Source organism: Balaenoptera acutorostrata, chromosome 10 (genome assembly GCF_949987535.1).
Source record: "Balaenoptera acutorostrata chromosome 10, mBalAcu1.1, whole genome shotgun sequence".
In the NCBI taxonomy this organism is placed as follows: Eukaryota; Metazoa; Chordata; class Mammalia; order Artiodactyla; family Balaenopteridae; genus Balaenoptera; species Balaenoptera acutorostrata.
This window is the reverse complement of record NC_080073.1, coordinates 7,536,711-7,560,251: the sequence shown is the minus strand read 5'-3', so window position 1 is coordinate 7,560,251 and position 23,541 is coordinate 7,536,711. Positions and strand designations below refer to the sequence as shown.

Genomic DNA, 23,541 nt, shown 5'->3' with positions numbered 1-23,541 from the left:
GCCGTCGCCGCCGCTGCTGCCGCCGCCGCTGCCACTGCCTTTGCCGCCACCGTCTCCGCCGCCGCCGTCCCCGTGCTGCCTCTGGTAGCCTCCATTGTTCCGGCGGTGCTGGGTCCCGAGACCGGGCAACCTAGGGGCTTTCGAAAGGGGCGGCGGCCGCCGCAACTGAGAGACCGGGGCGCCGGCGGGACTGGGAGCGGCAGGGGTCAGCGCGGGAATCCCAGAGAGCCGGGCCAGAGCGTGGGGCGGCAGGGAGTCGGGGTGGCGAGGTCTGCAGTCTCCGGAATTGGGGCTCCCCATCCCCGGCCCGTCTTTCCCCGCCGGCCTCCCCTAGTGGGGTCGGAGCCCCGGCGGGCGCCCTCGGCAATGAGCCCGGACTCGAGGTGGCCGGTGAGTGCGGGCCAGGGACCAGGGCGGGAGTGGCCAGCCGGGAAGGGGTAGGCTACTTTCGTGGGGCGCGCACGGAGCTGCCCGGCCCGAGTACCCTCGGGCCACTCCAGGCCGGAGAACTGACAGTGCATTAGCTCACAGCCTGCATCCCGGGCAACAGTGTATCCTTCGGGGTTGCCTGGGGCTGCCTGGGCCAATGGCAGGAGAGGAGCCTTGTTTAACTTTTTACACTTTGACAAAGGGGAAACGTAGCCGCATCCGGGAGAGGGCTGCGGGCACCGCCCGGGCCCGGCCTAATCCCTCTGGCCTCCGCCCCCTACTTCCTCCAGCCCTCTGAGCGCCTGGGGCAGATGCCGCCGCCATACCCCTGGGCCTGGGGCCCTCCCCACGGGCTTTCGGGTCTTAGTTGCCTTGTCTCTCCTCTGTGCTTCTGCTGAGTCCCAGCGGGACGTTTGCTGGAGGTTTCTGTGTTGCTTAGGAAGCCGGGGCAGCAGAGCTGCAGCGTTCACCAGGGACTCATCATTGAAAGAGGAGAGTTTGTGCTTCTGATTGGTTTGTTTAAAGACAGGTGCAGGTAGGAAGTAGGGGCGAGTTTAAGGAGTAGTTTTACTGATATGACAATCTGGGGCTTTGACAGAGAGACTGGAGCAGCTCACTAGCTTGGTTAAGTCGCAGGAGAGGTGCCAACAAGGACCGTTATTAATCAGGGAGCTCAGGGTGGCTTTGCTTGGAATGGTGCCAAGACCACAGTTAAATTGTTGAACTCAGCTAGGCCTGGAGAAATTGGGGCAGTTCTCTGACCAAGCTGGGCTTCCTGGGGGTTGGTGCCATCTGCTGTCTCCACTCACCCAGGAACACTGGAGAGGAGGAAGGGAGGGCTCTGAGGACCAGCATGGAGCTGAGTGTGCCTGGATTGTCATGTTCCTGTTTGTACCCTTAGGGCCTGGTGCCACTCCCAGGGCCAGGGCATAGGCTTACCGTAAAGGCCTCAGAAATTAACTAATTCTTTCTGTAACCCAGTGATTTCTGCTGGAGTCCAGGACCAAATCATTGGCTACCTGTTCAGGCTTCCTCATGGGCTGACACTAGCCTTCATCCATCTCAGCTCCAGAACTGGTGATCCCCTCTTTTAGCTATTCATTCAACAGATTATTTATTCATTGGCCAAAACAACACTACATGCCAGGTATTAGGGATACAGAGGTGGGTAGGCTCTGGTGTCTGCACTGCACCGCTCCCAGTCTAATGGGAGGAGACAGAGAACTTCTAGTGTGGTGAGTGCCATGGTGGAGGTGAGGATGAAATGCTGTGGAAACACAGCTCTCCATGGGAGAGACAAAGAAGCATAACTGGAGTGACATTCGAGCCATGTTTTGAAGAATGAGTAGGAGCTCACTAATCAAGGAGGATGGAAGGCATTCTAAATAGAGAAACTTTCATCTTGCAGGAATGAGAGGTTGTAACATTCAGGGACTGGCAAGTTGCCCTGGTTAGACAGAAATACAGCTGTAACTGGTGAAAAGAAGAATCTAGAAAGGAGGACTAAGGCCAAACAGTGAAAGGAGCACCTTGAATATCATCATAAGGAATTTAGATATTATCCTGAAGTAAGTGGGGAACATCAGGATGCTTTTAATCAAGAGACTAACATGATCATTTCTACTTGGTAGAAAGATCGTTCTGGACACATTGTGTGAGATTAGGCTAGAAGAACTGAGACATAGAGCAGGGTGATCAGGCAAGAGGTGATAAGGCTGAGACTGGCCATGTTGTGGAGGAGGGGGCATTTGGAGCTGCTGTAGAGGTTGGCTGGCCAAAACCCTTGGGGAGAGGGAGGGCTGGAGAGAGTGGAGTGGGTGGCCAGGAGCTCTTCCCTGGGCCTGTGCTAACTGATCTGTACATTCTAGATGTGACAGCATGGGGGTGGACTTTGACGTGAAGACTTTCTGCCACAACTTGCGGGCAACTAAGCCACCGTATGAGTGCCCCGTGGAGACCTGCCGCAAGGTCTACAAGAGTTACAGTGGTATTGAGTACCACCTGTACCACTATGACCATGACAACCCACCGCCCCCACAGCAGACTCCACTCCGAAAGCACAAGAAGAAGGGGCGCCAGTCACGCCCAGCCAACAAGCAGTCGCCCACCCCCTCAGAGGTATCCCAGTCGCCCAGCCGTGAGGTGATGAGTTACGCACAGGCCCAGCGCATGGTGGAGGTGGACCTGCACGGCCGCGTCCACCGCATCAGCATCTTTGACAACTTGGATGTGGTGTCAGAAGATGAGGAGGCCCCTGAGGAGGCCCCTGAGAACGGCAGCAATAAGGAGAACACTGAGACACCGGCTGCTACTCCCAAGTCAGGCAAGCATAAGAACAAGGAGAAGCGCAAGGACTCCAACCATCACCATCACCACAGCGCTTCTGCAAGCACCACCCCCAAGCTGCCGGAGGTGGTGTACCGGGAGCTGGAGCAGGACACCCCTGACGCCCCGCCCCGGCCGACTTCCTATTACCGGTAAGGCCGCCTCCACCCCCCAATTCTGGAAAACTGGTCAAGCAGGGCTCAGGAGTCAAAGAGAGGTGATAGGAAGCGGCAGGGGTAAAGCATAGCAGAAGCACACTGGTCCTGCCACGGCAGAAGAGTGCCCCAGCTAATGATGATGGCACTTCCTATACACTGCCACATGCCAGGCCCTGCAGTGGGTGTTTTATAGCCATTCCATTATTTTATTCTCACAACTCACTCAGGTAGGTATTGTTCCGATTTCACAGATGAGGAAACCACGGTCCAGAAAAAGGACCAGACTTACGAGAAGTCACGTGTCAGTAGATAGCTGACAAACCCAGGTTCCTCTGACTCCAAAGCTGCACTATTTCCACAGTATCAAAAGGTCCCATTCTTTTGTTCCTCTTTCTACTCCATCACTCTGTGATCTTGGGAAAGGCATCCAGCTTTTGGTGTTACAGTGATCCCATCTGCAGAGTAGGTATAATATTCCTCTGCTAGCCTAAAGGTATAAGACTAGGGACAATGATTTCATAAGGTTATAAAATCAGTTTGTAAATCTAAAGAAGTAATTTTCCCATTACTTGTTCTGTTATTGTCACCCATCCTTTAGCCTGCGTAAGCAGTATTTTCATCGCCTATGTTTTGTACTCCTCCAAGGACCCTTTTATTGTTTCATTTAACTGTTTCTTAGTACCCCACTTCCTTCCAAAAATTAGTCACAGTGGCTCCTAATAAAGTCACAGGCATAGGGCTTCCCTGGTGACGCAATGGTTGGGAATCCACCTGCCAATGCAGGGGGACACGGGTTCGAGCCCTGGTCCGGGAGGATCCCACATGCTGTGGAGCAACTAAGCCCGTGCACCACAACTACTGAGCCTGCGCTCTAGAGCCTGTGAGCCACGACTGCTGATGCCTGCGCGCCTGGAGCCCGTGCTCCGCGACAGGAGGGGCCACCGCAATGAGAAGCCCGCGTGCAGCAACAAAGACCCAATGCAGCCAAAAATAAATAAGTAAATTAATTTTTTAAAAAAGTCACAGGCATAAGGCTAAATTCCTTTAACATGAGGTAAAAAATGAAGGAGTGGGGAAGTGTGGTGGTGGAACTACATACAGAAACCCTAGCTGAAGGATGGAATAAAAACCAAGTGTAAAACTTCTTAGAGTCTTGGCATCCAAGTCAAAGAGGGCATTTGGGTGAGTTCGTTAAGGAGCCATCTTTGGTATCAGCTAATCAGAAAGCCTGATCTCTGACAAGGACTTGTTGTAAAGGTTTTTATACGAAAGGTAGTTTTTACCAGAAGGGCAACCCATGTGATGTTATACTAAATCTCAGTTTTTTAAAAGCAAATCTTTGGGAACTCAAGTAATTTGGCCCAGTGTGTCACTCTTCTCTCACCGCTGTTCACATGCTAGCCAGTCTCTTCTTCCTCTCTTCCATCCTTTCATCTGTTCAGCCCAGCTCCATTTCCTTCTGGCTTTCCACTGTCTCTCTTGTCTGTTAGTACTGACTGCCATGCCCACCTCCCAACACACGGACCCCTCTCTGGGCCTGCCCTCTCTCCTAATGGCTCTTCAGTGCTCTTGGCTCCAATAGGCAGCCCAGCCCAGCTCCTCCTGCTCCTTTTCTTCATCCCTCCACTCAGATTCACTCTTTCCTCCGGGGGATCAGATCTGTTCTCCAGGCAGCAGCTCTCAGCTGGTGCACTGCCATCAGTTGGGAGGTGTGTTGCATGTAATTTGTTACTACTGTTAGCAGAACTGCCTGTTTTGGAAATGATTTACTTTTTATACAAATGTAAGAAGATTTGAGGTCATTTCTCTAATAACACCACTTGCTCTTGCTCACATCTGGTATGCTTTCTTGAGGGAGAGAGAGAGGGTGGAGTGTCAGCTGTTGTGTCAGGAATTGTACGTGACATGCAGCCTACCTTATCTGCGCCACAGCCTGTAATCTTGGTGCACTGTGGGGGTGTGTTATGCACCATCACATAATGTCACGTGTGTCGTGGCAGAGAAGAGGTTGAGAGCTGGTGCCAAGGCCTGGAAGGGACCAGATGTTTCACACCAGCCCTGAGCCACACCCTTTTTCAAGGATGAGGACATTGCATTCACCTTGGGGAAGAGGTAAAGGGCTAAGGAAGAAGTTGCTTCTGATAGACACAGTATTTTAGTCTGTCCTCCCTTCCACCCCGTAAATGTCTTTCAAATGAACAACACTGAGCACCTCTTTCTGTGTGGTGAATCAGACATGGTTCTTGCCTCTATCTAATAGTGGAGGAGTTAAGACACAAAAACAGTTACAACGCAAGACAGGGTGGGGCAGATCTATACAAAAACTAATCATAAAGCTAACATTTATTGAGTACTTGCTCCGTGCCAGCTACTGTTCTAAGCCCTTTACCTGTAGTAACTCATTTAATGTTCACAACAGCTGTATGAAATAGGTTCAAGTTAGCATCTCCATTCTACAGATGTGGAAACCAAGGCCCAGAGAGGTTAGCTCACTCGCCTGCTGTCATCCAGAGCATGGCTCCAGAACCTATGCTTGTGGGGCCTGCTCTAGCCCCCAAAGCCACATTTCCCTTGTGGAGAGGAGAGGGGAGGCATGGGAAGTAACATGTATCTAGGGCCTGCTGTGTGCCACTTGATTTAGCCCATTTGTTTTTGTAATTCCATTTAATCCTGATGTCTTTGGGAGTAAGTAGTAGTATCCTCATTCTGTCATCAATAAAACTGAGGTTCAGAAAAGGGCAGTGATGTCCTGAATGGCACAAAGTAACAGAGCCAGCGTGTAAATCCAGGTTTGTTAGAGGGCAAAGCCCTGCTCTTTCCGTCGAAGCTCCCTGTAGCTTTACAACACCAGGGTCAGGCCACCTAGAGTGTGCATGGCAAGGGGCTGGGGAGCCTGCTTGGTATCCCAGGCACCTGGAGCAATCCTTAGCTGCAGCCCTGCTGGCCCACTGAGTGCTGTGAAGTGGAGTTTGAATTGTCACTCTGCCACTTCCTGGTTGTGTGAACTATCTGTGTCGGGCAGTTAATTAACTTCTCAAAGCTTCCAGTTTCCTCATCTATAAAGTGAGGGCAATAAAAACATTGACCCTGTGGCTATGGGGAAAATAAATGTGGTAACTTAGCACAATGCCTAGCTTATAGTAAATGCTCAGTAAATCTTAGCTCTTCTGGCTGTTACTCCCCAAGGCTACCCAGAGAGCACAGAGTACCTAGAGTTTGAGGGAGCCCTGAGCTGATGCTGGCACGAGCTAACAGGAGACCTACAGCAGCTGCATTCAGGATGTAGCCAGCTGGTGGTAAAACAACTTACGTATGGTCTGCAAATGAGAACTGAGGACCTTCCTTCCCCTGACTCCTTGTACCATCACCCAGACCACCCCAATAATGGGTCCTAGCTGCCCCAGCCTTCAGGAGTCTGGCTGAGCCTCTGCACCTCAGAGGAGGCAGTGTAGCAGCCAGGACATGAGCTTTGAAATCGGCATGGTTGGGTTCATATCCCAGCTCTGCCACTTTCTCACAAGAGGGCCAGGGCAGGTGAATTAACCTCCCCAAATGTAAGGTTTCCTTTTCTGCAAAATAAGAGTAATTATAGGACTTAGAGTGCCTGGGGTAAAGGTGAGGATAGAATGAGACAACACAGATGTAAAGGCACAGGCCTGGAATAGGGTGAGTGCTCGGCAGATGTAACCCATGGTCTTTAAGGGAGGGAAATCTCAACCTTCTGGTGCTGAGCTGCCTCTGTGCACTGCAGGTACATCGAGAAGTCGGCGGAAGAGCTGGATGAGGAAGTAGAGTATGACATGGATGAGGAGGACTACATCTGGCTGGATATCATGAACGAGCGGCGGAAGACGGAGGGTGTGAGTCCCATTCCGCAGGAAATCTTTGAGTACTTAATGGACCGGCTGGAGAAAGAGTCCTACTTTGAGAGCCACAATAAAGGCGACCCCAATGCGCTAGTGGATGAGGATGCTGTGTGCTGTATCTGCAATGATGGTGAGTGCCAGAACAGCAATGTCATCCTCTTCTGTGACATGTGCAACCTGGCTGTGCACCAGGAGTGCTACGGTGTCCCCTACATCCCTGAGGGCCAGTGGCTGTGCCGCCGCTGCCTACAGTCACCCTCCCGTGCTGTGGACTGCGCCCTGTGCCCCAACAAGGGTGGTGCCTTCAAGCAGACAGATGATGGGCGCTGGGCCCATGTGGTGTGTGCCCTATGGATCCCTGAGGTCTGCTTTGCCAACACGGTCTTCCTGGAGCCTATCGACAGCATCGAGCACATCCCGCCAGCTCGCTGGAAGCTGACCTGCTACATTTGCAAACAGCGGGGCTCAGGGGCCTGCATCCAGTGCCACAAGGCCAACTGCTACACAGCCTTCCATGTGACATGTGCCCAGCAGGCCGGCCTTTACATGAAGATGGAGCCTGTGCGGGAGACGGGTGCCAACGGCACCTCCTTCAGCGTCCGCAAGACTGCCTACTGCGACATCCATACACCTCCAGGTTCAGCACGCCGCCTGCCTGCCCTATCCCACAGCGAGGGTGAGGAGGAGGAGGAGGAGGAAGAGGAGGAGGGTAAGAGTTGGAGCTCAGAGAAGGTCAAGAAGGCCAAGGCCAAGTCCCGGATCAAGATGAAGAAGGCGCGGAAGATCTTGGCAGAGAAACGGGCAGCAGCACCTGTGGTGTCTGTGCCCTGCATCCCACCACACAGGTATGAGGGGAGCAGGTAGACAGGCTGTTGAGGGAAGAAGCCCTGTTGGAGACTGACAGCCCACTGAGTGGAGTGACAGGGCTGGGGTATCTTATTCCTATCAGGAGCTACATAGAAGTTTTGGGGTGTTTTTTTTTTTTTTTTTTTTTAATATCAAAAGAGATGAGCTCTAGCAGGTCACCTGGCTTTTACATTAGGAACCAGAAACTTCAGCTTTTATCTGGCAGACCTAACATGTGTTTTAAACTGCCTTCCATTTTGATGAGGTGGTTTAAGTTAGGAAGAAAGAGGATGGAATAGCTACCAGCCACAGTGGAAGAAATGGTCTGACTTTGAAGGGAGAATGGAATGAAGAAGGGGGAAGGATACGCTCAAGGAATTGTGAAATGGTTACTGCCTCAAATAAGTCCAAATGAGGGCTGCAGTCATCAGTTATTTTTTACTCTCTCTTGTGCTATCTAGTCGATTTCCTATAGTTTACTGCTGTACAGTAGTACTTCATCTTAAAACCTTCCCAGGCTCAGTCTGAGTTGGGTATCCCAGGGTCAAACAGTACTCTGGGCTGCAGTGACAAGAGCAGTCTTAGGGGCCAGGCTCCCTGACCCACTGGTGAACAGAATTATGGATCTGGCTTAGAGCTGGGAGCTTGGCTTCCTGTCTGCTGAGTTGCCATTGACAGCTCTCTTTGCTCTTCTTTGCCTTAGCCCAGTGTCATAGGCCTTTTTGACAATAGATTTATTCCCTATTTAGCCCCACTCAGAAACTCTCATTAGCCAGAGACCACTGTTCTGCTTAAGAAAATCAGGGCCCAAGAGGTTTTTCTCTTTGCTCTCCTGCTTCCCAGGCTCAGTAAAATCACTAACCGCCTGACCATCCAAAGGAAGAGCCAGTTCATGCAGAGGCTGCACAGCTACTGGACGCTAAAGAGGCAGTCACGGAATGGGGTCCCACTGCTGCGTCGCCTGCAGACACACCTGCAGTCTCAGAGGAACTGTGACCAAGTTGGGGTACTGTGTCAGATTCCCTGTGGGCTCTAGGAACTAGTGCCAGGGGGACGAGGACAGATAATTTTTTTTTGGCTGTACCACCCAGTATGTGGGATCTTAGTTCCCCGACCAGGGATCGAACCCGCACCCCCTGCCTTGGAAGCGCAGAGTCTTAACCACTGGACCGCCAGGGAAGTCCCCAAGGACAGAGATTTGTGACTGTAGCTTCCAGTGTCTGAAGGCTTGGGCTGTTTCCTCCTTTAAACTAGGCCTCAAAGCAAGCTCAGGATGAAATCCTTACAGATTATTTTTAACGTATTTTTCCTATGTGTTCATCTGTTCGTTCACAGCAAGCATATACTGAGCACCGACTCTGTGCTGGGCCTAGGGGACACGTGGGTTGAGGAGCTTCCACTTCAGTTAGTTAGTGAGCCTACCAATAAATCACTGTGCTCTCTCCTTTGGCTTTACCTGCCCTTGACCCACGTTTCCTGGGCTCTCGTCCCCTCTGGCTCTCTCATCATTTCCTGATCCCTCTTTTGCCTCTTCAGAGAGATTCTGAAGACAAGAACTGGGCCCTCAAAGAACAGCTCAAGTCCTGGCAGCGGCTTCGGCATGACCTGGAGCGAGCCCGGCTGCTGGTGGAGCTGATCCGCAAGCGGGAGAAACTCAAAAGGGAGACGGTGAGTGCTCCTGGGCCAACTCTTTTTTACAGTAGAGAAAACAGACCCAGGAAAACAGAAAACATGGACAAGTATGTGTCACCTGTCCAGGAAGCAACAGGGCTGATGCGGGAGTCAGGTCTCCTGAGCTCAGTTTGCTCTCAGGCCCACTGGAAGCAGAATGTCACAGGAGAGTATGAACGGAATCCTAAATTATGTGATGCAGGTAGCTGGTGCTGGGAGCTCAAGGAAGGGAAAGTCCAGAGGAGTCAAGTACACCGAGCTGTGTTGGGTGGGAAGGAAGGCGAGTTCCCATACCAGCTACAACCATCTCCTCAGACCTCTCTGCCAAGGGACTGGCCTAGGCCTGGCTGATTGGGCCTTTATGTGTGTCAGATCAAGGTCCAGCAGATTGCCATGGAGATGCAGCTGACCCCTTTCCTCATCCTCCTTCGAAAAACCCTGGAGCAGCTCCAAGAGAAGGACACAGGCAACATCTTCAGCGAGCCGGTCCCTCTGTCTGAGGTAACCGAATTGGACGAAGTAAGAATCCCTTCCCCTCACTCCACCTTCTTTCTGTTCCTCTCCCAGATGCACCCCCGCTGCAGGTCTGGGCCAGGGACTAGGAGGGGACCTTGAAGAGAGGGGCTGGTGGCTCTGGGGCTCCAGGATGAACTGGAGCCACATGCATCACCTGGACTCTGTCTTGTCCCTGTCATATCCCAAGGGCCCAGAATGGGAGGCAATCTGCACTCCTTCCCCAGAGGCAGGGACTGAGTCTGCCAAATGAATAATCCCAGGGCAGGAAGACACTTTCCGGGTGCTGAACCCTAGAACGGAGAATTTAGAAGGCTCAGCACCTAAAGAACCATCTCTGAAGCCCTAGGTCCTGACTGGCAGACTCTTCTCTCTAAAAGGTATAAAATGAGAGGCCTGAGGCAGCAGCCTCCTTATAAGTCTTAATGATAAGTAAAAAGAACTATAGGAATGCAAGGTGGTGTTATTTCCAGAGGATTCCCCTAGTCATTTTCTTACTAAAGCCTCATATGGCTCTAGGAGGTAGATTTGGCTGTAATTTCATTACTGTTTTCTAGGTGAGGAAAAGAAGGCCCAGAGAGGTTAAGAGGCTTGCCAAGGTCACACAGCTTGTGACTAGTAAAGTCAAGACTAGAATCCGGCTTTCTTTTCCCCTGTGCTGTATGCCTGCCTCTAACTGTGGTGGGAGGAGGTTGCTGGATGCATTTCAAGGGAGGTTGTTAGGAACAGGGGTTCAGGGGGAATGAGGAACGTATCTCCACTTAGGTACACCTACCGTGTTCTCCCAGGTACCTGACTACCTAGACCACATCAAAAAGCCTATGGACTTTTTCACCATGAAGCAGAACTTGGAGGCTTACCGCTACCTGAACTTTGATGATTTTGAGGAGGACTTCAACCTCATCGTCAGCAACTGCCTCAAGTACAATGCCAAGGATACCATCTTCTACCGGGCAGCAGTGCGGCTCCGTGAGCAGGGTGGTGCTGTGCTCCGCCAGGCCCGGCGCCAGGCAGAAAAAATGGGCATTGACTTTGAGACGGGCATGCATATCCCCCACAGCCTGGCTGGAGACGAGGCCTCACACCACACCGAAGATGGTGGGTGATAAGTCACACCTCCACATAGAGGCCAATGCCAGGGATGAACAGCTTTCCAAAGTCCCCTCCTGGGAGCAGGCAGTGTAGGCAGGAAGCAGCTAGGCTGAGCAGTGGCAAGCTATCCCCAGGAATGCTCTCTAAGAAGCCAGACTGGGTGAATGGATAGCAATCCCTGCCATTCCACATCTCGGTGCTACTGTTTTACAGCTGTTCCTGGTGAGAAGCAGAGGGGGAGAAGAGTGGGTTTCTTGTTGCCTGCCCAGGTTCACGGGGCCCAGAGGACTGCCCTGAGTCTGACCCTTTCCTCCCTATTCCCACCCCTGGCAGCAGAGGAAGAGCGGCTGGTCCTGCTGGAGAACCAGAAGCACTTGCCAGTGGAAGAGCAGCTGAAGCTGTTGCTCGAGCGGCTGGATGAGGTGAATGCCAGTAAGCAGAGCGTGGGCCGCTCACGGCGTGCAAAGATGATCAAGAAAGAGATGACGGCGCTGCGGCGCAAGCTTGCCAACCAGCGGGAAACTGGACGGGATGGGCCTGAGCGGCATGGCCCCTCCAGCCGGGGCAGCCTGACACCCCACCCGGCAGCCTGTGACAAGGACGGGCAGACAGACAGTGCCGCCGAGGAGAGCAGCAGCCAGGAGACAAGCAAAGGTCTGAACCCCGCAGCATGGTGGACCCCGAGGCCAGCCAGACTTTGACTCTGCAGCACACACTCAGCGCCTGCCATGCCCCAGGCAGAGGTCCCTCATGCACAGCCAGCTGCACTTTCTCCCTCATTCCCCAGTCAAGGGCCTCTTAGCTGTCTCTCTGGCTATTTGTATAAGAGACAATGTTCCCAACTCCATGCCCCCCCAATTATCTCCCCTACTCTAGCTGGAGTTATGGTCCTATATACCCAGTATGCCCTTCCCACATCAGGCCCCTCACCGACTCTCCTTCTCTCTTTCTCTGCTCCAGGCCTGGGTCCCAACATGTCCTCAACCCCCGCACATGAGGTGGGCAGGAGAACCTCAGTTCTGTTCTCCAAAAAGAACCCGAAGACAGCTGGACCGCCCAAGAGGCCGGGCCGGCCCCCAAAAAACCGGGAGAGCCAGATGACCCCCAGCCACGGAGGCAGTCCTGTGGGGCCCCCCCAGCTCCCCATCATGGGCTCCCTGCGTCAGCGCAAGCGGGGTAGGAGCCCTCGGCCCAGTTCGAGTTCAGACAGCGACAGTGATAAATCCACAGAAGACCCCCCAATGGGTGAGCCTCACCATCACCCAGCCCCCCAGTAGAGTGAGCAAAGCTGCCATCCTTCCCAATATAACTCCCACCTATCCCTTCATTTGCCCATAATATATCAGAGCTAGAAGGGCCCTTAGGAATCCTTTAATTCAATTCCCTCATTTTACAGACGGGGAAACTGAAGCCCAGAGATGATGACCCAGCTAGATTCCCATCCAGGGCCCCCCCTCCTGCATTGTATCACTTCACCTTTTCTCTTCTTATCCTCCTTGGGGAATCTCCTTTAAGCCATTTGTGTCCTAAGGCCAGTAACTGCCAAGGGAAGTGCAAGGGGTGGGGCAGAGCTGTGGCCAACTGTGGTGGACACTGCCCAGAGCTAGCTCTGCTGGCCAAGGTTGGAGGAATTTTCCAGCACAGAAGTGAAAGCCAAGCTCTAAGTCCCTCTTACCCCCAGTAGATCTCTGATCTACGTCTTCCTGACTGATTCCTTCCCTTCCCCCCTCCCCCCAACCAAGACTTACCAGCCAACGGCTTCAGCGGTGGAAACCAGCCAGTAAAGAAGAGTTTCTTGGTATATCGTAATGACTGCAGCCTTCCTCGGAGCAGCTCAGACTCTGAGTCCAGCAGCAGTAGCAGCAGCAGTGCTGCCTCAGACCGGACCAGGTACCAGTCCTCCGGATCAAGACCCACCTCCGGGATGGCCTTCCAGATTTCCCTATGGGGAGTGGGGTGGCAGCCATCTTAGCCTAGATTGAGATGGCTCAAACGAAAGGTTCTCTGCAAAATAAATGGAATAGATGAGACTGTCACCGTACTGAAAGAGAGGGGCCCACCCTGTGTTAAGCTGATGGTTTAGAACAGAGGGCATAAACCGGTTCCTTGTGGCCTGGGTTTGGCCTGCAGACATATTTTGTTTGGCCAGCATGGTATTAAAAAAAAAAAAAATTCGGAAGTGCCGTATAAAATTCCCAGTTTCTATAGTCTCTTTAAAAATCAGACTGGCAATTCTGGCCACTGTTGACTTAAGACGGGCGCATGCATTCATCACTACTGCTATATCCATCCCACTTCAGTCAAATCGCCCCCAAGTCCCTGAGGGCATTTGAGTTTGAAATTCTTCAAGTAGCCTCTGCTTTCCAAACGTCTTAGACCCTAGGGGCTTAAAGAAGGGAGGATACCCACCATGCCATTCCCCACTCTTCCCCTTCTTTGAGTTGAGCTTCCCTTTTGTCCACAGCACAACGCCTTCAAAACAAGGCCGGGGCAAGCCCTCCTTCTCTCGGGGCACGTTCCCAGAGGACAGCAGTGAAGATACCTCAGGCACTGAGAACGAGGCCTACTCCGTGGGCACTGGCCGCGGCGTGGGCCACAGCAGTAAGTACGCCCACCCAAAGCCAGGGGTTCTGGGGGCCCAGTGCCAGGGCCTTGCCAGACCCCGGACTGCTGATCCGCCCCCTCTCTCCCATTCCTGTGAAGTGGTAAGGAAGAGTCTGGGCCGGGGAGCTGGCTGGCTGTCAGAGGATGAGGACTCCCCGCTGGATGCTCTGGACCTGGTGTGGGCCAAATGCCGGGGGTATCCATCATACCCAGCTCTGGTAGGCTTCCACTTTTCTTGTCATATCCCTTGTCTTCCAACCCCAGAACACACACTCAAAAGTAGCAGACTTTTCCTACTCTCTGCTGAGCTGCAGAGCACAGGAGTCTTTGGCAGATAGACACTTAGAGGTCCCTGGTTAGTTTCTCCATCTCTCCCTTTTTCTTCCCTTTGCCCCTTGGGCTCTGAAATAGTTCAGCATGGGAAGAAGCCAAGGGTCAGCACTGCAGCCCTAGGAGTGTGATAACCTTTTTCTATTCCCACTTCAGATGTAGTCTCCAAATTCTTGGATAGGGTAAGCCTTGGGAAGGAGGAGACTGAACTAAACCAAGGTCTTATTACACCCTTAGATCATTGATCCAAAGATGCCCCGGGAAGGTATGTTCCACCATGGGGTTCCCATCCCTGTGCCCCCACTGGAGGTGCTGAAACTTGGGGAACAGATGACCCAGGAAGCCCGAGAGCATCTCTACCTCGTCCTCTTCTTTGACAACAAGCGAACCTGGTAAGGGAGGAGGGGAGCATTGAGCATTTGATGTGACTCATAGCCACAGATGCAACCCTCGGTATCGGGGCAGGCTGCCAGGGAACTCCAGCAACAGACAGCCTGAGCTGTCATAAATCAGTGCGGGAGGGACTTAGATCTTTGAGCAAAAGGGTTGTGTTGACCAAGAGTCTGAGAGACTGAGCGGGCAGCAGCTGACAGCTGTAGCTAGAAATCAAAGGACCGTGAGTGACTGTGACAAATGTGGGGGTGGCTCCCCACCCAGACTAAAGTGGCTTCTAGACTTACTTTTCCCACCTCTGCCTCCATGGTGACAAGATGGGGATAAAGCAGGCATAATCATTCAGGTTCTGAATCCCTGTTCCGGCACACTTAACACGTGTAGTCTCTGGTTGTTAATTGTCTGCAGAGGATGTTTAATGTCACTTAAGTCTGCCTGGAGCCCACTGGACAAGGTACCTATTTCAGGGTTGGTCAAGGCTCCTTTTTGTGCCCATAAATACCCTATGATTACCCCGTTGTGACCGATGACTGGGCTCTTTTCATCACTAGCCTGTGAGCAGTTCCTTGAGAGCAGGGACTGCATCTCTTGGTTTCTTTAATTCCCACCAGAGCCTGGCCCAGAGTGGGGCACTCAGGAGGAGTTTTTGAAGGAATGAACAAGTGAGGAAGGCTGGTGCCTGTTGCTCCCCCAGAGATAAGAGATGACTTACTCGATTCTCACCTCGTCCTACAGGCAGTGGCTGCCCAGGACTAAGCTGGTTCCTCTGGGCGTGAACCAGGACCTTGACAAGGAGAAGATGCTGGAGGGCCGGAAATCCAACATCCGCAAGTCAGTACAGATCGCCTACCACAGGGCTCTGCAGCACCGCAGCAAGGTGCAGGGCGAGCAGAGCAGTGAGACCAGCGATAGTGACTGATACTGTCCAGCACAGCCCAACCTGCAGTGCCCAGCCACCTCTCTCCTCCCCTTTGCTCACTGTCCTGGAGTGGCACCGGCCTCTGCACTGACTCATTCCTGGTCTTGGGGCCAGTCTCAGGGGAAGCTGGGTGGGGGAGGTCCCTCCCGCCCTGAGTGCAGCTGGACTGTACAGAACACTCCAAGGGCCCATGGGGGCTCTGCGCAATGAGAGAGGAGGTCCCACAGGCCAGAAAGCCCCAGAGACCTCATGGCATTGTAGCGCAAGTTGGTGGGCCAAGGTTAGGACACTGCGTAAAACAGGCCATCCAACCACCTCTGCCTACTCATGCCAGGAGAACCCCTAACTGCCTGGTGGCCTGAGGCCCCTGAGGTGGTGAGGTGAGCTGGCATCTGCACAGCCTAGCAGTGAGATTGATGTCTGTCCAGCCCGGAAGAGGGGCACTAGGTGACCCCCTCCCCTGCTGTTGTAAATACTGTAAATAGTGGAGAATTTAAATTATTCTCATTTGTAACTGCGTTTCCGGGTCGCGCCAGAGTCATTTGGTACTAAAAAAAAGACTGGGGCCTGTCCCCACTTCCCTTCTTCCCATAGATTCCCCCACCTTTCAAACTGGTTTGTATTTATTTCAAAGGAAGAAAATATATTGATTCTTAGAAAATAAATGGTCTGTTTGGAATTCTTGGTTCTTGCCTTCTGCCAGGGCAAAAGGGATAAACAGGGAGGCTGTGTTCCTCAGGGATGGTAAATGATTGGGCCCAAGCGGTTGCTGGCTGCTGTGCCTGCTGCATTTGTAAGACAACAGCAAAGATAATATTGGCTTGGCCGAAAAGTTCATTCGCGTTTTTCTGTAACATCTTACGGAAAAACCCATACGAACTTTTTGGCTAACCCAGTATGACAGCTCCCATTTCCCATGTCCTTCACTGAGTGGTAGACCCTGTGCTGAAGCACCTTTAGATACACAGTTTTGTATAATCCTTGCAATAACTATGGGGAAAGTTAATGACAGGGTAGATATCTCCAAAAAGACACCAAGGTTTAGACAAATTAAGTAACTTGCCTAAGTTCCCACAACTAGGAAGTCGCAGAGCTACCATTTGAACAAGAGCCTGCCTCCAAAGCTGGCTCTTCAACCAGTATGCCGAACGGCTGGAAGGGAAGAGTCTAGTGGCCATTCCTTCGTGAACTGCAGATGCTTCGAGTCCTTTGCCAGTGGGACGGTCCGGGTGCTGCTTCAGAGTCACTATAGCTGTGTGACCCTTCTTCCCCTGTTTAGCTGGGGACTGAGCAGGAATTCAGAGGGACTCTTCATTCCCCACCTTGACACCTTCTCTTCCAGTTTAAACATTTACTGGAGGAATGCCCTCTAAGCACTAGACACCTGTGGGCTGTCGTGCCTGCAGAGGAGACACGCACAGGAAGCAGCTGCCCCAGGGCCTTGGGGCTCCTGAAGCCCGGAACTGAGACGCTGCCAGGCTCACAGCCCCCCCTGCTAGGAACTGTGGCAAGAGGGACACAGATAAATCAGCTGCCAGTCTGTCCCTTAAGGAATCTGAAGGCTAATCGCTCAGATACAGTAACCAAGAATCACCGCCCAGAGGCAGTTCTTGTGTCCCTGTTTTTTGTGTCTTTCTCTAGAAGGTAAGAAGTTACATGATACATCTCTCCTGGGCCAGGCAGCCGGCCCTGGCACCGGGGCTGCCCGGGGGCCACACACTTGGTGGTCCTGTGGCCTCGCTGGGCCGCTGGGCGCAGTCCCCGAGGAAGGCCTACCCGGGCCCCGTTGGGCAGGGCTGAGGGAGGGCTGTGGAGGAAGGCCCTAGACGGAGGGAGCAGCTGTGGCAGCCAGCGGGCGGCGCCCGGCGGGACAGTCCGAGGAGGCAGGCCTCTGACGAGGAAGTCTGTGAGGAGGCCTAAGGCTACAGCGTCGAGGCTCAGGGACAAGCCCTTGGAGGGGAGCGGCTCAGCGGGTGAGCGCGAAGGCAGAATCCTCGGGAGCCAGACGCCGTGAAGACACCTCAGGGGCTCGGCGGGCCCAGAGCTGCGTTCTGGCGCGATTCTCAGTGAGGGGGTGCTTCAGGGGAGGCCGACTGAGGAGGGCGAAGATCAGCCCGGAGAGGCTCGGTGAGAAAGGCTAAGGACGGCGAGGGATAGGACTTGGTTCTGTGGGCGGGCAGACCCTGAGGAATCCCAGGGCTCTGAGAAGATCAGACAGTGAGGACTGGGGCCTGAGGGCGCACAGTGCGCCTGGACCGCGGGGAGCGGGGATGGCACACGCCGGCGTGCCGAGTACAGCCGAGCCCACAGAGGAAAGCTCCAGGGCGGGCAGCTAGCCCAGCGCGCGCCAACCGCTGCGGCGCCACGGAAAGGCCCGCCCACCCGCCGCCACGCCCGATTCTCATTGGCGACTCTTAACTCTCCGTGGATTGGCTACCTCTGGATCCAATTAGCCGGGCTTGAACCGTACTTCCGGTGAGAGAGAGGTCGGACCCCGGAGAAAGTTGAAGAGCGCGCTTGCGCGCGCTTCCCAAAGTCGCGGCAGCTCTTTGGGACAGTGGGGACAGTGGTACGCCCCCGGAGGCTGTGGAGGGCGGGGGAGGATACGTAAGGAGGAAGGACGGGAGTGTCGGGACAGAGTGGGAGGGATGGAGCCTTGGTGGACCGCAAGGAGTGGGACCTATGGGGAGTGGAGAAATTAAATAAAACTGGGCGGGCCTTAAATAAGCAAATTAAGAGGCCAGGATTTGGTGGGCGAGGCCTAGAGGGGCGTGATATTTGGGGCGGGGTCTCGGCGGAGCGTAGAGCTGCTTTGAGTGGGCGGGGCCATCATGGGGCGGAGCCTGACGTGGAAATGTTAGCTCGCTCTCTTCTGCAGCATAGCATGAGACATCGCACTCTAGCCTCCGTCCCGGCCCTGTGGGCCTCCATCCCCTGTCCACGCTCTGAGCTGCGCTTGGACCTGGTTCTGGCTTCTGGACAGTCATTCCGGTGAGTGACCCTGGCTCCTGGCTCCTCAGCACGGCAGATCCTGGGGTGCATTAGGGGTGACGGAAGAAACTTCAGAGTACAAAAGAGGAGACTGAGGCACGGGTGGTGACCCTGTTACCTGCTTTATAAAGTGGAGGTAATAAGCCTGCGCAGTGTTGTTGCGAGGATTACATGATATAATTGATGTAAAAGAAAGCGCTTTTACTTTGCAATTTGTAAGTCAGTTTTGTATATGGAGCAGTTATAAGATGGGAGGGCCCCAAAGGGTGCAGGAAGGGAAACTGAGTGCTAGGGCTGCCCTGTGCCTGGGGGTCAGGTGGAGGGAGCAAAGCCCTGCGCACTGGAGTGGCGTGCTGGCCGACCAGGTATGGACACTGACCCAGACTGAGGAGCATCTTTACTGCACTGTGTACCGAGGGGATAAGGGCCGGGTTGGCAGGCCCACACTGGAAGAGCTAAAGGCCGTGCGACAGTACTTCCAACTGGATGTCAGCCTTGTTCAGCTGTATCACCACTGGAGTTCCGTGGACCCCCACTTTCAAGAGGTGGCTCAGAAATTCCAAGGTGAGTACGGAGCCTGAGGCAGGGGTTGGGGTGCTTGTGATTTGGTTAAGTTACTCAGTTTCACCATCTGTAAAATGGGGATTATATCCACCTCTTAGGATTTTATGAGGATTAAAGAAGCTAAGACATGTAAAGTGCTTAGAATAGTGCCTGACACATAGTAATTATTATTACTGTTATTATTGTCCTGCTGACCACCATAGTGGAGTGATAAGGATATTGAGCCAAATCCTGGCTGTGTGATCTGGGGCTGGTGACATTATTCATTCTGTAAATGTTTACAGAGCATCAGCTGTGCGACTGGGGATACCACAGTGAACAAAACAGAAACAAATCCCCACCCTCATAGTGCTTACATTGTGGCTTCTTCATCTGTGGAATGGGATGATAACCCAGATCTCACGAGGTGCTATGAGGAATGAGAGCTCTGGTGTTGCTTTCTCTAACAATGCTGTCCCTCATTCCCCTGGGATCCCCCGGAGCCTTGGTACCTAGAATCTGAGGGTGAGAAGAGGCCACTCCCAATAACAGGTGATTTCTGGTCCCCCTGCCTTTCTGGTCCCCAGGTGTGCGACTCCTGCAACAGGACCCCATCGAGTGCCTCTTCTCCTTCATCTGTTCCTCCAACAACAACATTGCCCGCATCACTGGCATGGTGGAGCGGCTCTGCCAGACCTTCGGACCTCGGCTCCTCCAGCTTGATGATGTCGCCTACCATGGCTTCCCCAGCTTGCAGGCCCTGACTGGTGAGTAGGTGGGTCCTTGCCTCCAGGCCTTCCAGCAGCTTTCAGGGTCTGTTCAGTTCTCCCCTGGTGCCCTTCTCCCATCTCAAAGCTTCCTGCCTTTCTAAATACTGCCCTCATCCAGAACCACCCTGCCTGGTCTGATCAGCCCCAGTTACACCTCATCTTCCTTATCTGTCCCTGAAATGTCAGCACCTCACTAGTCTGGGCTTTTTGCCCCATGGGTTCAATGGCTCATCAGAAGACATCTGTATACAGTGTACAGTAGTTTGGGCTTAAGAGCATGCATTCTAGAGACAGCTGCCTGGGTCAGAATCTCAACTCTGGCACGTGACTTCTACGTATATGACCTTGAGCACATTATTTAGCCTCTGTGTGCCTCAGTTTTTTAATCCATTGAATGGGATAAGAATAGCACCTACCTATCAGAGTTGTCATGAGGGTTAAGTAAAGGAATACACATGCTGCAGCTAGCACAGTGTTTGGCTTATGGGACGTAAACAGAAAATTCAATATGTTATCTTTGCAATGATTCCAACAATTCTGCATCCAGAAACATACGTGTTCTTCACAGCAGCCCTGTGAGGCAAGTATTTTACAGAGGCAAGTATATCAGTTGGCAGATGTGAGAACCAAGCTAGAGAAAGTGCTTGATGACTGCATAGGAAGGAGACAGCCCCCTCTGGAGAAAACAATGTTTTAGGTGCTTAGAAACCCAATCTTGGGTCTTAGCTCCCAGCTTAGTAGTCATAAGACCTCAAGAAATTCATTCACCTCTCCAAGCTTCTCTTAACTTGTTTGTGGAATGGGAATAACAGTCTCTATCCAGAAGGGTTTGAGGGATGAATAAAGCAATCATGAGGTAGGTAGTGCAATGGGTTAAGAGCACAGGCTTGGTGTCCCAGACCTCAGTGCAAGGTCCCACCTCTACCATGTCCTTTCTTGAGCAAGTTACTTAACCTCTTCTAAGCCTTCATTTTCTCCATCCATAAAGTGGGAAGAACAATATTGTCATCAGGGTCCTTGAGAAAAGTAAGCATGATAATGTACCTAAAGCACTTTGCCCATGCATGATACCCAGCACTTGAAAATAGAAGCTGTTGCTGTTATTATGACTTTTATTTTATATCACGAATGTGAACGCCCTTTGGAAAGGTTAAGGAACTTAACTGGGGAGTTCCTCCAGGGCAGCAAGTCCTTCTCAGTCCCTGCTGCAGTGCACAGCACATAGTCAGTGCTCAGAAAACATTTGTGGAGGGGCAGAACCCAGGCCTTAACCCTTTCCTTTGTACATGCAGGTGTCCTGGGGTCTCCCAGAGGGTGGCAAGGTAGGAGAGGGGTGCTTAGGGAAAGCATTCCTGCGGGGTGCAGGGCTCACACACTAGCCTGATGACAGGAAGGATGTGATAATGCCTGACCCCTGCTCCCCTCCCCACCACCCCACAGGGCCACACGTGGAGGCTCAGCTCAGGAAGCTGGGCCTGGGGTATCGTGCCCGCTACGTGAGTGCCAGTGCCCGAGCCATCCTGGAAGAACGGGGTGGACTTCCCTGGCTGCAGCAGCTGCGCAAGGCCCCCTATGAGGAGGCCCATAAGGCCCTCTGCACCCTGCCTGGGGTAGGCACCAAGGTAAGGCCCCAGGGGGGTAGGAGCTGCCCTCACCACCCATGCAGAGAGTAGCGGAGGAGGAGAGAAGGCAGGCCTGAGAGTTGGGTGCTTGGATGCGGGCTTCTCTTCTGGAGGCAAAGTGGGAAGGAGAAAGGATACCAGCAGATGTTTCATTAGAGAAATGTAGAATGCAGAAAGGGTATAAAAGACATTGCTCTTTGAATGCATTTTCAGAAAAACCATTTGTTCAGGTACATATATACACTGCTATATGCAGAAATTTCCAGAAGGAATCACAGGGAACTTAATAGTGGTTACCTTTGGGAAGACAAATGAAAAGATGTTTCCACTTTTCATTTTGTTCTTCTCTTAAAATTATATGTACTTATAGAACTTCTTGTTTAATATCAGCAGCGTTAGCTATCAGAAAGATGATTGGGAATTTGGCATTTATTGTTTTCTTTTTTATATTTCTCTGTACTTTCAAAATGAACTTTTGTTTAAAGAACTCTTTTTAATGGGCTCTGAACTCCAGCCTAACATTAAATCTTGGTTCTGCGTCTCCCTAGCTGGGTAACTTTGGCCAAGTCATTTCACCTTTCAGAACCTCAGTTTTCTTGTCTGCGAAACAAGACAAGGGGCTTCCCTGGTGGCGCAGTGGTTAAGAATCCACCTGCCAATGCAGGAGACACGGGTTCGAGCCCTGGTCCAGGAGGATCCTACATGCTGCGGAGCAACTAAGCCCGGGGGCCACAGCTGCTGAGCCTGTGCTCTGGAGCCCGCGCTCTGGAGCCCGCGAGTCACAACTGCTGAGCCCGCGTGCCACAACTACTGAAGCCCGTGCACCTAGAGCCCGTGCTCCACAACAAGAGAAGCCACAGCAATAAGCCTGCGCACCACAACGAGGAGGGGCCCCCACTCACCACAACTAGAGAAAAGCCCACGTGCAGCAACGAAGACCCAATGCAGCCAAAAATAAATTAAATAAATAAATAAACAAACTTATAAAAAAAAAACAAGAACCTGAGAACCTGACACACATAAGATGTTCACCCAGTAGCACCCTCATCACAGCTGTTTTTTATTTATTTATTTTTATTTTTTAAAAACAATTTCTTAATACCAGGAGATATTTCTTTTTTTTAATTAATTAATTTATTTATTTATTTATTTATTTATTTATTTTTGGCTGCGTTGGGTCTTTGTTGCTGTGTGCAGGCTTTCTCTAGTTGCGGTGAGCAGGGGCTACTCTTCATTGCAATACGCGGGCTTCTCATTGCAGTGGCTTCTCTTGTGGAGCATGGGCTGTAGGCACACGGGCTCAGTAGTTGTGGCTTGCGGGCTCTAGAGCGCAGGCTCAGTAGCTGTGGCGCACGGGCTTAGTTGCTCCGCGGCATGTGGGATCTTCCCAGACCAGGGCTTGAACCCATGTCCCCTGCATTGGCAGGCGGATTCTTAACCACTGCGCCACCAGGGAAGTCCACACAGCTGTTTTTTAAATTATTAATAGAATGTACAATCATAGTAACCTCAGAGTGGAGAAGGAAGCAGCTGGCTTTGGGGCTAGAAGCAGGTTGCTGGCTGGACCCTGCCATTCCTCCTCTGTGGCTCACTCTGTGTCTGTCAAAGGTGGCCGACTGCATCTGCTTGATGGCCCTAGACAAGCCCCAGGCTGTGCCCGTGGACGTCCACGTGTGGCAGATCGCTCAATGTGACTACAGCTGGCACCCCACCACCGCCAAGGGTCCGAGCCCGCAGGCCAACAAGGAACTGGGTAAGGAGAGAGTGGGATGTCGGGGCTGGCAGTGGGCTGAGGTGGTGGAAACTTCCCACACCTCCCCCTAAACCCCACCCTTGTGGATAGGGAGCAGGAGGGGCCAATTTATGTCGCCTCACCACTTCTGGTTTAGGAAGCTTTTTCCGGAGCCTGTGGGGACCTTATGCTGGCTGGGCCCAAGCAGTGAGTGTACTTAGGCTTTCCCTCCTCCTCCAGTCCTGGCCCCATGGGACTTCGCCCCAAGCCTTGACCCAATTTCTTCTACCCCACCACTGCCCCAGGTGACCCTAAAGGACTCCACCCACCCCAGCCCTGACTCCAGTGGACTCTCCTTGCCCCAGCCCTGCCCCCCATGAACACTTCTGGCTCCCCACACTGCCCCCCTAGTCTTGACCCCAGTGTACCCTCTCTCCACTCAGACTCCTCCCCCCCCCCCCCCCCACCGCCAGGTGCTGTTCAGTGCTGACCTGCGCCAACCCCACCGAGCTCAGGAGTCACCAGCAAAGCGCAGAAAGAGATGCCCAGGGCCGGAAGGCTAGGTGGGGGCACTGGACGAAGGGATTCCCCAAACACCCCTCCCCACCATTCCCCCTTCTCACCCCCATCCAGTCTCATGTTGGAAAGGGGGCTCCCTGCAGCTACCTCAGGGGCCAGGCACCCTCAAATCAAGCAGTTTGCGCGACAGTGTGGGATGGGGGTTGTCTGGGGAGACA

The 23,541-nt window shown here is 52.8% G+C and overlaps 2 protein-coding genes across 20 annotated transcripts in view; both read left to right on the top strand.

Moving 5' to 3' along the window:
- Positions 1 to 15,817, top strand: BRPF1 (bromodomain and PHD finger containing 1). Of its 8 annotated transcripts, none has more exons than XM_057555440.1 (14): positions 1 to 390; positions 2,298 to 2,906; positions 6,664 to 7,623; positions 8,468 to 8,630; positions 9,161 to 9,292; positions 9,668 to 9,796; positions 10,597 to 10,906; positions 11,237 to 11,554; positions 11,861 to 12,145; positions 12,643 to 12,790; positions 13,365 to 13,501; positions 13,604 to 13,722; positions 14,072 to 14,226; positions 14,963 to 15,817. In XM_057555440.1, the coding sequence occupies exons 2-14, from the start codon at positions 2,308 to 2,310 to the stop codon at positions 15,144 to 15,146; spliced, it is 3,639 nt and encodes a 1,212-aa protein (XP_057411423.1). In that variant the 5' UTR covers positions 1 to 390; positions 2,298 to 2,307; the 3' UTR covers positions 15,147 to 15,817. The 8 variants fall into 8 exon arrangements, with proteins under 8 accessions (XP_057411423.1, XP_028024942.2, XP_057411422.1 ...); XM_028169141.2 differs by having other exon boundaries at positions 11,234 to 11,554; XM_057555439.1 differs by having other exon boundaries at positions 9,668 to 9,814.
- Positions 15,818 to 18,000: 2,183 nt separating this feature from the next.
- OGG1 (8-oxoguanine DNA glycosylase) overlaps positions 18,001 to 23,541 on the top strand; it is a 41,701-nt gene continuing 36,160 nt past the window's right edge. For 5 of the 12 annotated variants that reach the window (XR_009009423.1, XR_009009422.1, XR_009009421.1 and 2 more), the window contains exons 1-5: positions 18,001 to 18,137; positions 18,454 to 18,701; positions 19,268 to 19,447; positions 20,891 to 21,072; positions 22,681 to 22,825. Coding sequence is in view for 7 of the 12 variants with exons in the window: in XM_007192544.2 (XP_007192606.1) it covers positions 18,001 to 18,137; positions 18,454 to 18,701; positions 19,268 to 19,447; positions 20,891 to 21,072; positions 22,681 to 22,825 (892 nt within the window). In the remaining 5 variants the exon portion in view is untranslated. Of the gene's footprint in view, positions 18,138 to 18,453; positions 18,702 to 19,267; positions 19,448 to 20,890; positions 21,073 to 22,680; positions 22,826 to 22,915; positions 23,012 to 23,277; positions 23,496 to 23,541 lie in introns of those variants that run through there. The other 7 variants (XR_009009424.1, XM_057554254.1, XM_057554250.1 and 4 more) reach the window with 6 other exon arrangements.

Coding starts and splice junctions, on each gene's coding strand:
- BRPF1 (XM_057555436.1), top strand. CDS start 2,308: ATGGGGGTGGACTTTGACGTGAAGACTTTCTGCCACAACTTGCGGGCA. Junction 2,907..6,663: donor CGGCCGACTTCCTATTACCG/GTAAGGCCGCCT, acceptor TGTGCACTGCAG/GTACATCGAGAAGTCGGCGG. Junction 12,146..12,642: donor CACAGAAGACCCCCCAATGG/GTGAGCCTCACC, acceptor CCCCCAACCAAG/ACTTACCAGCCAACGGCTTC.